General features: G+C 39.5%; 1 protein-coding gene across 1 annotated transcript in view; it reads left to right on the top strand.

The window, feature by feature from the left end:
- GALNT18 (polypeptide N-acetylgalactosaminyltransferase 18) overlaps positions 1–16,685 on the top strand; it is a 240,562-nt gene that overhangs the window by 152,597 nt on the left and 71,280 nt on the right. The window contains exons 7-9 of the mRNA XM_009892647.1: positions 11,241–11,424; positions 12,273–12,470; positions 14,939–15,053. Coding sequence (XP_009890949.1) covers positions 11,241–11,424; positions 12,273–12,470; positions 14,939–15,053 — 497 coding nt within the window. The remainder of the gene's footprint in view (positions 1–11,240; positions 11,425–12,272; positions 12,471–14,938; positions 15,054–16,685) is intronic.

Genomic DNA, 16,685 nt, shown 5'->3' with positions numbered 1-16,685 from the left:
AGGGCATGAGCAACAATTGCAATATAACAATTAAACCCCAAACATTTCTTTAAAACCAACGGATAGAATGTGATTAGATGCCTACAGAGAAATTTTCTATAATAGCTGATGAAAGGCTTGTAATAATTTGTTGCATGATGATGTATTTCATCTAAAGATACTAATTGTATGCTATTGTGTTCTCTTAAGACTTGGAGTTTGGGATTTTTAGGAAGCAGTGGACGATAAGCTATTACAATAAGCAGTCCTTTACTTGGAGATCTAATATGCCGGATTTAGAGGTTTTCCACAGATACCAAATGGCACGGTCCCAGCGCTGTTTTACTTCTAAGGAGTAATCAAATATGCTGGGAAAGAAGCAAGCCAGAATTTGTTGTTTAATTTGAAAATGGACATAGTTGATTCTTCAAAAAAGCCAATTCCTGTCTTTAGATAGAAACAAACCCTGCAGCTCTTATGGTATTCAAACCAAATAATTTCTGATTTGAATGGGTGCTTCACAGGAGTAAGAACTATTTGGATTTTGTCCAAATTTTTAGGAAGTTTCAAAAGGAGAAATTATAACTTCTAAGTTAGTCAAATAATGTGAATTAAAACCCATGACTCAAGTAGCACAGTAGGTAGGTACCAGATTGTCCCAAATTAACTTGGCAGTGGTCTGTGAGGTGACGTTCCTCCTATGATTGTAGGAGGAATGCTCTTCTTTGCTTGCTTGGCATGTGATGAGATAGGTCCTGCCCTTTCTTTTTATGACAGGTTAGCAGATTCTGATGGATGTGTGATGTAATACATTGTGTTCAGCAGAACTTTTCAAGGCTATATGATGTATTACAAGGGCATGTGAGAGCTGGCTTTTACAAGGGTTAATTATAACTTGCACTTGCTATGATGTCATGTATGATGTTGCATTCAGGTCCTGGACACGTAACAGTTTCTTCTGAAAAGTTCTCATTGGCTTCAGTGATATCAATATCTTACCCTGTAAAATTTTTACTTGCAAGTGGTATTACTCGGTTTATTCTTCTTTGTATTGCCAGCAACATATTAGCCATTAGAATAACGAAGAAAAAATGCTCATACTGGTATAATTTGCCTTTTTTTTTTCTTCTGTCTGTTGACAGAAACATCTTGTCTGAATGCAGCTCTGCTGATGTAAAAATAAGTCCTTTTTGTGAACTAATCCCATTTGTCAAAAAGAGCCCTCCTGCCCAGGCAGGTTGTGTTGCTCCTTGGTATACTGGGTGCTGTATTGCTGTTGCTGTGGTGAATTACATTCTTCTGCAAGTGGCAGTCCACCTTTGAAGGGAGAAGATAATAGCAGGTCACACACAGCATCATCACAGGTAGTCAAGAAATCAATCTTTCTGACCTGGAATATGGACAGAACATTTTGCATCTGATGTGTAAGGGTTCTCTGGTAGAGTAAGGGTCAGTCATTCAAAAGAAGAGCTGACAACTCTACATTTGGACGTAGTGAAAAAAATGCACCACAGAAAGTGATTTGGTTTTGTTTCCCTTAAGGGCATTTTAGTTTGTAGAGTGAGATCTCAAAAGGAGAAATAGTGTTATTGCTCTCCTGACCCCCAAGGATGCTCTCACAGTATCGTCAGGTTTGGTGCATGTTAGCCACTGGTTTGCTCTCGAGGAAGTAATTCTATTCAATGAGTGTAAAGTTGAATTATAAATTCTGATGTGAAGTAAGATTTTCATAAAAAACAATGTGGCATGCAAGTCTGTCCTATTTATTTAAACCAAACCCTATCTTTTAATGCCCTCTGGCATTCTTTTAAATAGCTGTTTAACAGTCAGTGTTACTTAATATTGTTTAATTGGACCTGCTTTGAGTTGAGGCTTGAATTGCAGAGGTCCCTTCCAACCAGAAGTATTCTGTGATTACTTTCTATTTCCTCTTCCTTTTGTAGTCCTATTCTCAACGTCCTTGCTGTTAGAGAGAGGTCTGATCCAGAGAGCCGCTCTGCTCCATACATTTCTAACTGCATATTTGCATATTCTATTTTTAATGCAACTTATGTGATTGATTTCCTCTGAATCTACTCCAGAAATAAAGTAGTTACATTTGGACTATTGTGTTTTAATTGGCAGTTTCCTTTTCTTTATGTATCTGTTATCATAACATGGACTGCCACACTGCTTCTTGGACTCATGATTATTTATCAAGTTTACACTACAGCAAGCGGCTTGCTGCATCTTACGGTTATAGAAATACAGAGTATTTCTAATGTGCTCTTTAGATTGTATTTTTCTAGATTTATACAGTCTGCACTGGCTCTATTCAGACATTTAGTTTCTTTTTTCTGAATAGTGATTTTTCTGTTCCGTTCACATCCAAGAAATAGAATAGAATTAAATACCATATATTGGGGAAAAAAAAAAAAAAAAAAGCTACTTAGATTACTGGAAACAGCTGCTATCCAGCTGGGACTAGAATGCATTTCTCAGACACCTCTCTTTAACATTTAAAGGTCATTTTACAAATGAATCCAGGAACACTAAGAGATGAAATTATGAACTCAGAGTTTTGGCCGTGGTTATTTCAGCAGTGTATTCTATTCACTGTGTCACCTCTAATGCACCATCTTGGTGCTTGTGTACTTCTCACTTTATGGTTCCTTTTCAAAACTGTTGTATCCAAATAAACATCGGAAGTTGTTCTTGCATCAGATGTGATATGAATATCTGATTTCAGTGGTAGTGCTTGTTCCTGACCAGGTTTAACTGTGATTGTGATCACATTATTGTAGTCATAATATACCCAGTAATAGTCCCTAAATGGGAAGCAGTCATACACAGTAAACCAGGGTGGAAAACCTGCTGAGATCAATTCAAGCATCTTGCAGTTAGTAAGTTGAGTGGAGCAATTAAGATTATATAATTACAGGTCTGTGCTTGAAGATATTTTGAAGATTTAAACACCTTTCTGGTGAAAGTGTTCTGGGTGTTGCCATGAAGAGATACGTAGCAGCCTCTGTACCCTTGCTGTGTTGTTTGTATGGCAGTTGGTAACTAGTGGCAGTGTTTGGAAAGTCCCCCTTCTACTTTTAGCTTGTGTTTACATGTTCGCTGGTGTAAGCACATACACGCCCAACTGGCTTTTATTGTCAGTTGTGAGCTTTCTAATTTGGGAATTTTGTCATCTAAGAAGAGACACTTTGTGCTTTTCTTATTAGTCCTGCCTTGCCGTATACACTTAGATTCATTGAAGAGCTTGAAGGAATGTTCACCTTAGAGCAGAATTATTTTCTTTTCCTCTCTTGATGTTAACACCTACCCTTAGCAAACTCTACTCTGTACTCAGAGGTAAGCATGTGAGTCTCTCCCCTTGTTAGGGGAACAGGAGGGCTGTGTTTAATTCCTTTGTTGTAATGCATTTCTGTTGACATTAACAAGAGCTCAGGATATCAGCTGCCTCTTAATCCTGACCCAGTGATGTGGATGATCTCTTGCATCTGCACAGAGTTCTCAGGGCTCCATATGGGCCATGGCTCAAACTGCAGAATCACAGCCTCAGGGAAATCAAGCAGTGTTAATGCACTGCCCTGGAATTTGGGAGACCCAGGTTCCGTTCCTCCCCTTCTGCAACTTCTGGTGTGACCCTGCAGATTCATCTGGCATCTCAATTTATCTCTCTGTCTTGCAAAGTGTTGCAAGATACTCTGCTGCTGGAATGTTGGCTTGGTGATACTTATGACAGGATGCACTGTCTTTGAACAGCACTCAATAAATAATAAAAGGGAAATAAAAGGGATTTACAGCCCTTATTATAACGACACTACTACAAGAGAATAGTATTAAAAAAAAAAACCAGAGGTAGTATTTCTTCCTCCCGTATCCCCCTCCTCCATAACATGATGTTCAGCTACCACAGTTTCCAAAAGATTATTTTCATTGTTCTTCCCATACTTATTGGGATTTATTAAGGTGCAGCAATATTTCTATATAGGACTTAGTGATCCGGAGGGTGGTATCCCACTTTCATGGCTAGGATTGAAACTATGCATCATTTAGGAAAAAACCAAAATGAACCCAAGTAGTGTATGTGTTTGTTAGATCGCTCAAGGAATAGTTGCTGGCACAGGTCTCTTCTGTAAAGCCTGCGTTGTGTTCGGAGGCATGCTAGATTACTGATTACTATTTCGAAGTGGAATTATTTGCTGATACATGGTTCTTGTGCTGTCAGATTCCCAGGACCTTACAACCAGCAGGAGAATTCAGTGACGTGTCCACCTAAGCCCTTTGGATGCATAGACATGATGTTTGTGAGGGGACCTGAGAACGCATCAAAGCAGCCCCCACCAAACCCTTTGAAAGCAATGTGTGCTTCCCACTCATCTCTACTGGATTCTCCTGGGCAATTGAAAGTGTGTCTGTGTGTAGGGGCTGAGAGGGGAAATGTGTATTTTTTCTGCTTTTATCGTGGGAGAAGGGTGCTGTTCATGTGCTAGTCTAAAGAAATCCTTGGCTTGTAGTCCGAGGTGTGAGCTGGAATGAATTGTTGTGGGTGTCATTTATCTTAATAAACTTGGGGAGATTTGACAGCAGCTGAGACTTTGGATTGCTGAATGCAAAGGTTGTGACTGTGAAAGTTCATTACGCTATCTGGCTTTACATGTGGATAGCCTGAACTTCTGAGATTAGATTATGCATCTCTGTCAACAATGCGAGTTAGGTATAGTAATGGAGGAAGGGGACTATACTGCTTTTTTTGTTTTTGAGGTCTGTCCAAATCAGTTCCTTGCATCACATTGGTAATTTCCCTTGGGTGGTTTATCTATTACCAGATAACATGAGGTTATTAAATACGTGTGCACAGCAGGCCCTTGCTATCTGTTTGTGCATTGTTGCCCTCTGTTGCAAGCATTCTATATACACATGTGCATTACAAATGACATGCCTCTATCTGGTTATAAATATTTTCCATTTGGAATTATCTGCTTCTGCTACAGAGATGAGAGGTGATCACTTGAGCATGAAAGATAAGGGGCCAGAGGAAAGGAAAATAAAAATTATGAAGCACTGAGCTGCATACGAAATAAATGACATAATCCGATGTACAAGCCTATTAGATAAAGTGCAGCAAACAGTTTTTCTCACATGCCTAGCTGCTGCCATGAATTCGGGTTGTATGCCTACAGAGTGACTGAAAGGGAAGAGAGGGTTTGGGTTTTTTTGCAGCAAACTGGGTATAACAGGCTTGCTTTATTTGCCAGAAAGAAACTTAGCTATGTTAACACATTCTGCTTTTCTAAAGGCCATAAAATTGTTATTGGAAGAGTGGAAAAGCAGCTCCTCCTGTTCCTAAGACTTTGGGCCACAAATAATCGGATGAAGAAGTTTGAAAAAGTTTCAAGTTAATTGGTTTGTGCAAATTCTGCCTTTTTGCCAGTTTACTTGCCTTTCATGCAGAAGCAAGATGTACCTGATGAGATGCTCCTAGTATGGCAGCAGCTTTCATGGTGTATTGACTTCTCGTGCTCTGCCAGTTGGCTGTTTTGCCTTGGTGCAAGGCAGTGGATCCCATTCCGACCTACTGCACAGGGTGTTCAGGAAGGCCCTGGGATCCTTGCCAGAAGCAAACTGACCAGTGGTCTCTTGGCTCCGAGACAGGCAGTAGCTCCACTGTATTCCTGCAGCTGCTGTAATGATTTGCCTTTTAAAGTGTCCTTTATGATCCAAGAAAATATTAGACATGGTTCTTTACCTGGGGACCAGAGTCTGCCTTGTAGGCAGCTCAATGAACACACAAAGGTAGAGCATATAAATAATGAATTGGCAGGATTTTGCCCCTTTTGTGTAATGTGTCAATCCACAATTTCTGGCACAGGGGAGGACAATGGTTCCGTTAAACACCATTCTGTACTGAAGAATAATTTCTTTCCCTTCACAGTAAAAGAAACCATATTTTTGCCAAGTGCTAAGGTTAAAGAGGGACATGGTAATTCCTGCGCCTTTGACATGGAAATAATTTTTTCCCTAAAGGTAAAAGCACAAGGCTTGCAGAGATGGCAATAACATCCAGCATGCATTCTGCTGCACTGAAGTCAACAGGGACTTTTAGATTTTAGAAAATTCATAGAGATATGAGAGAGCTTTTATTTATTTATTTATCATTTTATCTCTGTTGGCAAACTTACAGCTAAGAGGAAGAGCTTTAAAAAGTCAGTAAAATGCATCTGTCTCAGCAAAGCATGAGGATCAGATTTTAGAAATGTAATTGTTCTGAGAGACGTGAGGACTCATTTAAGTCCTCAGAATGGGAGTACATTAAAGCATGAAAGTTATTGAAAGTGAGGCTTAATTGACTGTTCTTTAAGCTACTTCTCTATAAATGTGAGGCAGTAATTTATTATTTATGACAACACTGTATCAATAACTTTAAAATTCAAAGTCTGGGGACAGATCCACGGCTGCTGTAGGACACTGGAGTCCCATGGAGCTAAGGCACCTTGCACTGTTGAGCATCTAGCCTGATAACTTCCCAGTTCAGGGAATTCAAGCATACAAGCCAGGCAAGCTGCAATATTGCAAGGGGAGCAGTTGCACTGCCGGGGCGTCTCTCAAGCCACCATTCTCTCAGACCATATCCTGAAGGGAAAGATGGCTTGTGAAGGGATTTTCATGAACTAAATGATCCCTTCACATACAGTCTCTGTAGCTGTGGGACGGCTGACTCCTTATGATCCCTGCCTCCATCCCGTCCTGCTTCTGCCCCTTCCTATGAAGGCAAACTTGCATCAATTCTTTAGCACTGCTTTGTTGTGCTGAATAGGGAAACCTGACAAACAAAATCTTTGTGGATTTGTTAAAAACAACCAACCAACCTCTTAGAAGTATTATAACTTAATTATATTAATATTAAACATAATTATGGCACATTAATTATATTTTCTACGTTTATGAGGAGAGTTGTGCTGGGCTCTCGAGACATCTGTACCATATAGAGACAGGTGGTAGAGTGCAGCAATTCCAAGCACCACTTCGGCACCATTTTCCCATTCCATATATGGCTGCTGTTTCTCTCCAATTGCAGATGCTCATTCAGCCTAATCAAATTGAGTCCTTATTTGAGAGATTCTGCACTGAAAGGCAAACACATCTATCTTTATAAGCCTGTTTGTTTCCATAATTAGAAGCCAAATCAACAGTGTATTGAAGATGACACATTTGCTTATTCTCTTTCTTCTCCCTATGGTGGTATAAAGCAGTGAAGCACAATAATTAATGAAAAAGACTGTTTATTATTCAGGCAACGTATCTGAAGTGGGCAAAAGCAGAGCATGGGTTAAAAATATATTGCTGAAGACCATCAGGCTGTTGTAAAGTGTATGATCAGTTCTAGGGGGAGAGTCCCGTCATTCAGTCCAGTTGGGCAGGGTGGTCTAAAACTGTCAAAGACAATTGAATTCAGATTTCTCATGTAAAACTCAGGAAGACATGGAATGCATGAAAAAAACTTAAATATCCTGCTAGGGCGTCTTTAATGTTTTTCCCAAAATAGTGACTTCTTTAGCTTCATTTACATGTCTACTGTGTCCTGTGTCTGAGTGAAAATGATGCATTTTTTAGTAGACTTATCTTTTCTTCTGGGAGTGTCTGCCCAATAGGTTTTGTAAGACAAAGGGTGCACAAAATGCTCTGCTCAGCATTCTGCCTTTGCAAAGGGAGGGTAATCTGTTTTAAATAACGAAGGCTAGAAAATGTCTGACTGCAAAATACCGCTTTGTCTCCTGTGGACTTGCTATGGAGTAAGTTGCTGCTTGTGGGCCAGTATTGAAGATTAAGTAAGATGCAGCCCTTCCTCCACTTCCTGAGGCTGATACTGAAGTCCAGAATTCCTCCATACTCATTGACCATGGGTAAGCCTGCAAGGTTCCCCTGAGACTCTCTCAGGCCGCTTCATTTGCAAAAAGCTGCAGTGTAACCAGAAATTTAGAATTTATGTATGTCATGGTTTGGGGCAAACCAGCCACTGGGCAAACGGCAGATGCACTCTCCCCCCCCCGCCCCTCCCACGAGAGGCAGAAGAGAGAGAAAGAGACTTATGAGTTTAAAAGGATCTAAGCTACTAATGAAATATATTAATAATAAAATAAAATGGAAATAATGAAATATATACAAAACGGTATCAAGCTCCCAGGATGACAGTCATGTCACTGGCTGGCACTGGGGAAGTCCCAGACCGGACTCAGTGACAGACAGGAATTGGATTCAGGATCAGAATGAGGATCAAAGGCAGACGAAATGACAGTCCTTCTCAGACACCGGCCATTGAAGAAAGAGGGCTGACCCTTTGATCCCTTGGCTTTTAGTCTGAGCATGAGGCAGATGGAATGAAATATCCTGGTGGTCAGTTTTGGATCACCTGTCCTGTCCACTCCTCCCCGCAGATGGGACCTCTCTGTGCTTTTCTGTTTCTGACCCTCCAATGGGGCAAATAACAAAGTTAGCTGCCCTTGGGTGTTACTGCAATAAGTAGAAGTATAAGCAGGAGCCTCTCTCCTTACCATGCCTTGGCATCAACTACAGACATAGGTCTTATCACTCTGAGAGCAAAGAGTGTCCACACAATGTGATACTAATTTCAGTAGTTAGAAGAGGCCTAGCTAAAAAGTGAAGTTACTGAACCAAATTGGTTCTGTTTTACCTCAAACCACGACAATGTACTGCCTAGCAAATGTCACAGCTGTAATGTGCAGCTCAAGTCATGCTGGTGGCAAGCCAAGATTTGGGTTCTATTCCATTTCCACCTATTTCCATACTACACCTAGCTATGAAAAAGATTTTGTGTTTACTCAGGCTTATACAGTCATTCTGCATTAGGAGAAGTATATGACAGGAGTAAGAATAGCCCACTTGCTAAAAATGAAGGTGGTTGAGAGAAGAGTGACTCTATCAGGGGTACTGATTTTCAATTCTTTGATTAGAGCCTGCTTTCCTTTTATATATTTTATACTCAATGGTGATGCTGCATTGTTGTGGCAAATAAAGCTTCCTGGTATTGCAAAGCTATGAACAGCCACTTACACTGAGAACAAAGCTTTGATCTTCATGTTTTGATATTCATCCTCCACAATGTTAAATTTTGGGAATAGAGAACTGTTTTGCTCTATTTTTAGATGGGCACAATTTCAGTAACATAAATGTCATCTTCTGAATTTGAAGTGCTGTTAGCTAGAGGTTGGTTTGATAGTTTTGTGCTTGCTACCAATCTGTGTTAGAGGATGAACAATAAGAATATATGGCTTTGCACAAGCATGATAGAAAACCTGAATATGATTTTTTGACTTTATAAGGGGAAAAAAGTGTATTGATCAACATGCAGCAAATATAATAAGAAGTAGAATAGTGCTCTGTGGTATGTGTGTTAATGTCTCATATTGTTAATTCGAGGTGATACAGCCATAGATAAATAATTTGAATGGATTTTGGTAATATAATATCGGAAATTCTAGGAATATATAGATTCCATTTTTAAATTATAGCTGCAGTTTAAGGACTGTGATGTACATGGTCATCAGATTATTTCTTTATACTTCTTGTAAAACTGTAAGCATCAGCACTTTCTTTTGGTATTCTCTTGCTTCCATGCAGGGAGTTAATTTATGCAAAGGCATGTGGCATGCACAGTCCTGTAGTATCAGTGGAACCAGCTGCAAGAGTATCATGCCTGGTGGCTATTTGAGAGTCTTTACAAAGAGGGGTGAATTTAAGGAGTCTGTACTTGACCATCTTGTCCGTTCCTCCATATCCTCAGAGAAGCAGGTCCCCTAAGGTCATATGGATTTAAGACTTTAGGTTAGAGGACCCCTTGAGAAACAGCTCTGTTCTGCTTTGTCAGCCTGAGGGAGGACACATCCACCTCCTTTCCGAGGAGCTAATAAAGTGTGCTTGCTTTTAATTTTCGGTTGCACTAACCATTCTAGTGTGTGTGTTGTCCAGATCCGTTTGAGGTGACCAGTTCCCAGACTGGTTGGCTTACCATGTTGAGAAGCTACCTGGCTCAATGCAGAAATGTCCCCCTGATGCGTAGCTAGGAGCAGATTGCACTGCTCATGCCAGCAAAACAACAGTGGGGAAAGTCTCATTGGTTAGCTTTAAAAGAAAAATCCTGTTGTATTTTATTGGGAAGCAATTTGGGCCAGCCAACATGGCAGAAGTTGTACTCCCACCCATACTGCTGACTACTGGGTGCTGCTCCTTCCTCCGCTGGGCTCTGGTGCCATCCCTTGTCTGATGCGACTTCCCCCCAGCTCAGTGCCCCAGGGCTCTAGGTACTAGAGTTTAAAGTCTAAATAGACTGAAAAGGAGGATAATTGATTATGGAGAAGTTAAGTGGCTTGCTCAAGGTTTCACAGAAAGGGCTAGAGAGCATTGAGCTTTTAATGCAGATTTGGTGATAGCCAGTTTAGTGTGGTAACCACAGGGGCATTATTCTGCATCACAGCAAAGACATTTCTGGATTTGTGGAGAGATTAGGAAAAAAGGGACCTTACTAACACCAAGGGAATTCTGAGTGGTACCATAACATAAATAGAGCATAGGAATAATCATGAACAGTGTTTTCAATTAGTAGTAGTAGTGAACAGCACATTTCAGCTCTACCTATTGGATTTTCTTTTAATGGTCTTTAAACCAGAGATATGATAGCTGTTGATTAAGAAGTTATATTTTAATTAGGAATTATTCTCCTCCAGTACTTTTACTAGTCTTTGTTCTCCTGAGAAAAGAACTTTTTAGTAGAGATAGAAAAGAGCTGTCAAAGTTTAGGAAGAAAAATGGAAAAGGGATAAATAATTCATTTTATTCTTACTCTTTTTCTTGAAAGATTGGTAAAGAAAGTTCATGGACAATACTTAGGCATATTTTTCTGGAAATATAAGATAGTTATCTTGTTTGTTGCTACAGTAACATAATATACACTTATGTAGCTATGATACTTTATGATTGAGTGCTTTACTTTGTGGCATGTTAAACAGCGGCAGGATTCTCATGTCAGTCACGTAGGCAAAAATAGTTACACTTGGAGTTTGTTATTACTAAATAATTTATGGTCCTTGTCCTTTTTATTTGCCTCCTTTTAGATTTGAATATTTGAGAATCCTTAGTAGATAAAACAAAAGGAAGTATTTCCATGCTTTGTTCCTGTTTTGCTGAAAGGACAGGTTTTTACATCTTGTCGAGCTGATACTTCTTGTTAACATCTAATTCTTTCCTTTCCACAGAAGAACTCAAGGAGAAACTGAACAAGTATGTTGATGAAGTGAATGCCCGTAAGCCTGGTTTCATCAAGGTGGTTCGACACAGCAAACAAGAGGGGCTGATTCGATCTCGAGTTAGTGGATGGAGAGTAGCCACAGCACCAGTAGTCGCTCTGTTTGATGCCCATGTGGAATTTAATGTGGGATGGTATGTGTATCCTTGAATGTCTCTGACCAAGGACCTTTTCCAAGCAGTGCTTATAAATTACTGAATGGCGTTTCTCTTGCATGTTGAGGGTGAATTAGCATTCTGGTCTTTTTAATGATGATTCAGACACAATTATGGACATGAGCATGAAAAACGTATTTGTGCTGTGTAGCATAATCTAGGTCCATTTTTATAGTGTGAGTTATCTGCTGGTCTAATGTATTTAAACTATATTGGAAAACCGCATGTTGAAAACCTCCTCCGATAATGTAACCCTTTGCCCATAGGGGAAAATTTAACTTCTTTTAATTAAAAATACTATGTTTCTTTTATGTCCTACAATGTAAACCAAGAAGTGTATTTTGGCACTGAGGTTGCTGCTCTGTGGAAAAGCAGTGCGTAACTAAAACCATGTGTTTTAATTTGTTCAGTCTGGATCGAATATCCCTGTTTCTTCTTGCGTAAAAATGATGGCAAAAAGGCAGGAGCTTCTGTCCCTAGGATAGATCTATTATTAGCTCTGATCTTGAAGTCCTTGATAATATTGAGAGCCTGAAGTTACTGTTATTGGGTAGCAAGGTTGTAAATGCTCTATGATATGCAGATATCATTTCTTCCATTCACCAGCTAACATCAAGGTTAATAAAAGGCCATCCTAGATAAAATATTGCAGTGTGTTATTTTGGGGCACATCCAGCTCTATCAAAACTCCATCTCAAAGCAAACGGAGCTCTGAATGGGGAACATATAGACTTAGCCCTTTCTGAAATACACAGCGTAAGCTGCTATTTCCATCAGTGCTATGCTTCTACTGACGTGGTCATAACATTTTTTTTCTTTTTTTTTAGGGCTGAACCAGTGCTTGCTAGGATAAAAGAAAACAGAAAAAGAGTAATTTCGCCATCATTTGATAACATTAAGTATGATAATTTTGAAATAGAGGAGTATCCCCTCTCTGCGCAGGGGTTTGACTGGGAGCTGTGGTGCCGATATCTGAACCCTCCTAAGTCATGGTGGAAACTGGAGAACACAACTGCTCCAATAAGGTAACATGCAACTGTGACCTAGATTAGTGTGTCACTGGCGATGCTCATTTAGATGCGACAGATGGTGAGTGGTCTCAGCTATGTGATAGGTTTTACTGCCTGTGATGTGAAATTAGTTAAATGCCCTTGAGATGTCCTCTTCAGCTTTTGTCCTTGACCCCTACACAGTCATCAAGAAAACTCTTTTTTTAGTAGATAGGTTTCCTTGTTATTAGCATGGGGCAAAACACATAGCTGATGTGAAATAGTAGACTTGAATGCTCAGCAGCACTGCTTTCTCCAAATGGCTTGTATGCTAATTTAGTGGTAATGGGCCAGAAACAGAATTTTCTTTACAAATGCATTATATGAACAGAGCTCATCTGACAGCTGTATTCTTTATAATACCGTCGCATAGCTTTACAGCTGTCTTATGCCTTAGGAGTTAATGCTGGTCCACTGGCAGTGTGTAAGCAAAGACTGTATTAGATCCTTGCTTTGATTTCAATCTAGCTCTGTGCTTGCTTATCCTGTCTAGAGTATTGTTAGGCTGGTACAGAACAATACACTTATCTCCAGCTGCTGAATCCTCTCAGCAACTCTGCTGAGATTCCAGGCCTTTCTTCTAGCTCTGCATTCATACCAAGGAGGTCACTGGTACCTATAGTCTAGCTCTCTGCAGAAAGTACGAAGACTGTTTTCACCAGCTACAAAGCAGAACCTTAAATAGCAGTGCCAGCGTGAGGGGGTCGTCACCACTGACCAGTTTCCATGCAGTCAGTGTAAGGGGTATGTTTCATCCAGTGGTTCTGCCCTTTCAGGCAGACAACTTTGTTCAGGAATTGTCAGCTTAGACACCCTGAACTGCACTGACCCACATGCTGGTCTTTAGAATAAGACTCAAAATTGGAAAGCAGGAGATAAAAAATCGCAGGTTTGCCATGGACAAATGTGAAAAGGGGTGGGAATTTCCACATCATCAGAAATGGCTCTCTCTTAACGAAGTCTGTTAACATTATGAAAATGCTTTGAAGTATTCTACGGAGTTCTGGAGAGGCAAACCTATATTAATTATGGTGCCTTTTTAAGTTAAGAGTATTTAAACTCAGAATAAAGAACAAATCTACTTTTCCGTTTTACCCCAAAACTCTGTTCTATGTGAGGACTGGGGAGTGGGTGTCCTTTATGAATACTGGATGTTTAGGTTTGTTCCCTAGCCCTTTCCCGGGCACCTTTTATTCAGTACAATACACTGTATGTGTGTGCTGGATAATTAAAACCAAAAAAAAAGCCACGTGTATTGATTGATAGCTTCTGCCATGCCTCCAATGTGCTTTTAGAATTATAACAAAGGGAAGCAGGTACTCTGAAAAATACTTTAAAAACCCACACCAAAAGCAAAAGTACTTTGTCATAAAGGAAGCATAATTTTTGAAGTGACGTTAACTGCTATTTTCTTCATTAATAAATACATCAGAAACAGTCGTTCATTGTTACGAAGTGGGTACTATAGCACTTCAAGTTAAAGGCATAAATGTACAGATTTCTGTGGAATTGTACAATTTGTGATTAAGACATCCTATAATCTGTTTGAAAGCAGATGTCTACTCTTATTGTAGCTTGAATGTTCCCAGTAAATGCAGGATGATTTCCCCTCTACTGCTAATTAATATCCTGTTGTTACCAGAGTTCCTGGTACCAGCATAATAATCAGAAAAGACATTTTTATTTCTTGCTATTGTGGATTATAAGGTAGGAGAAAATTGAAAAGGCTAAATTAGTCTTTATTATCCTCCACTGCATCTCATAAAGGTAAAATTGTATTCTCTGTGCCTGAACTCTTACCTTCTTAAGATTGGCTCTCCATAGCAGAAGTTGGCTAATTCAGGTCATGACATAAATAGAGCTTACTGATTTGGTAACGATATGTGACTTGTTTAAATTTGGCTTGGGACAATAGACTAATGTTACAGTAAGGGTGAAGGACGTTTCTTGATTCTGTATTGCAAAACCTGACCTGGAAGTGCCGATTCAAGAAATAATCTTTTCTTTTACATAAGCTTACAGACACAAGTTTTCTTAGCTGTAATACCTAGCTTCTGGCTAAACACACAAAACTGTGCATCATTGGGTATCCTTGTTAATTATCACAGATGAGAAACCTGAGGACTTAGCAGGTCCTCAGACCGGCTGGTGCCTCAGAAACAAAGTTGGGGCTCCTGAGTCTGTTATTGTTAGCATCGAAATTATACTTGTTCTGGTGAATATGTATGTCCAATCATTTTGAGTCTATTTTCCTTCAATGGTTCTTATTTCAGCATAGAATCAAGAACATTAGAAGACAAAGCCAGATAAATCTGTTTTGAAACGCCTCCCTAAGAATGTGTCTTGACGCACCATTTGACACAGGAATTATAACCTATTTCTGAATAATAAAGTTGTCCACATTCTGTGTGTTAATTTTGGTTGCTGCTGTTTTATTCTTCCAGAAGTCCTGCATTGATTGGATGCTTCATAGTAGATAGAGAATATTTCCAAGAGATTGGCTTACTGGATGAAGGCATGGAAGTATATGGGGGAGAGAACGTGGAGCTGGGAATCAGGGTAAGGAACATAACCAACCAACAGTGGTGGCTTGTATTTAAAATACAGCTTGCTTCTTATTGTGGGGGAAAGAAGTCAAAAATGTATGGATGATGGCACGCAAAGGAGATCCACAGTTCTGTAGTAGCATAAATTGCTGTATTTGAGGAGGGAAAGGAGAAGAAAAAAGAGCAAAAGCTCCTATATATTTTTAAAGAATTTATCTGGGACAAGGATAGAAATACAAAATTTGGTATTATTCTTCCGTCCAAGTAACAATGTTAGAATTCTGCAGAGATGATACCTAGAACTCCCCGCTTACCTACGATCTTAGACTCAGTAAGGAGGATAGTTTCTCATAGGTATAAGGGGAAAAGACTTCCTAGATAGCTTGGTTTATTTAAATTAGGAAAATCACTGTGTAGCAAACTGGAATACATATGCGTTTATGCTGACTTCCCTATGGAGGGGAATTAAAATATCAATAAAGTGCAGAAGTGCATGTATTTTCTTCTTCCATCATGCACTCTTCATCTGTTTACTATACGCAATATTGTGTGTGATTTGTGTACTTCCTTCTGGATCTCTTCACAGCTAAATACCATTCTGAAAACACAGTGCTGTTCTGTTTAAGAATCTTCCAGGTTTTTGGTGAAAGAGAAATTCTCAGATAGATAGGTGGTAATGAAAAATGGTATGATGTGTGTTAGAAAATTAAACTCTGAATTCTGCTTTGAAATGTTAGCGGAAGCTTGTATTCTGTGCTTTTTGGTTGCCAGAATAAAAGTACACTGTTACACAAGAGCAAAAAAAAAGATTTTTTTTTTTTTTTTAACTATAGAATCCTTGGCTGAGACTGTGAGATATAACAAAGAATACTCATTTTTACTTCTGAGTTCCTGAAATTCTTTTTCTCCCACCTGTCAGAGATGAAGTGTTATTGCAGCAAGACTGAAGGGCAGGTCCCCTCTTAGTTACATTAGAGCACAGTTTTAAGGAAAGGGAGAAAGAAATGCAAGACTGCTTCTTTTAATAACACCACTCTCCTCACTGTGAGGGCCAGGGAGCCGCCTCTGTTCCTGAAACCTGATTTTGCAACTCAGTGTTGTGATAAGCTGAAAATTAGTGTCACTTTGATTTTTCTTTTCTTTTTTCAACTGACAAACCATTGTCTCCTTGTGAGTGTGAGGAGTTTTATCTAGTTTTGCATCCTGAGATATATGCTGTCCAGTCTGCTATACTTAGCCTTGCGGAAGTTGATTGGGAAGAGTACTTCGATAGACAAGACCAGAGACATGCAAATCTCTGCATAATTGAAACTTTGGAGTAGACTTGATCACTGGAATCAGGCCCAACACTGCTCTGATTTCCTTATGGCTTTTTGTCTGTCTCCAGGGAAGCAGTGCCTGACCTACATAAAATACTTTCATCTGTAACAGATTGTAGTGTGCAAGGTAGCATAATGTATGCTGCCTCATCTAACTTTATCCTGACTTGGATCTGTGTTCCAGGCTGTCTCAAAACAAATTACTGAGCTGTAATGAACAGATTTTTCAGCAGTTTATTACCAACTCTTCTCACAATTCTCAGCATATCCCAGATAATACCAGGATGAATATAAATGTACAGTGCAGTATTAGAGCTTCTAGGAAG

The sequence above is a fragment of the Charadrius vociferus genome, unplaced genomic scaffold (genome assembly GCF_000708025.1).
Source record: "Charadrius vociferus isolate BGI_N301 unplaced genomic scaffold, ASM70802v2 scaffold19, whole genome shotgun sequence".
NCBI classification, from domain to species: domain Eukaryota; kingdom Metazoa; phylum Chordata; class Aves; order Charadriiformes; family Charadriidae; genus Charadrius; species Charadrius vociferus.
Note: the sequence above shows the minus strand (reverse complement) of the source record. Positions and strands in the feature narration are given on the sequence as shown.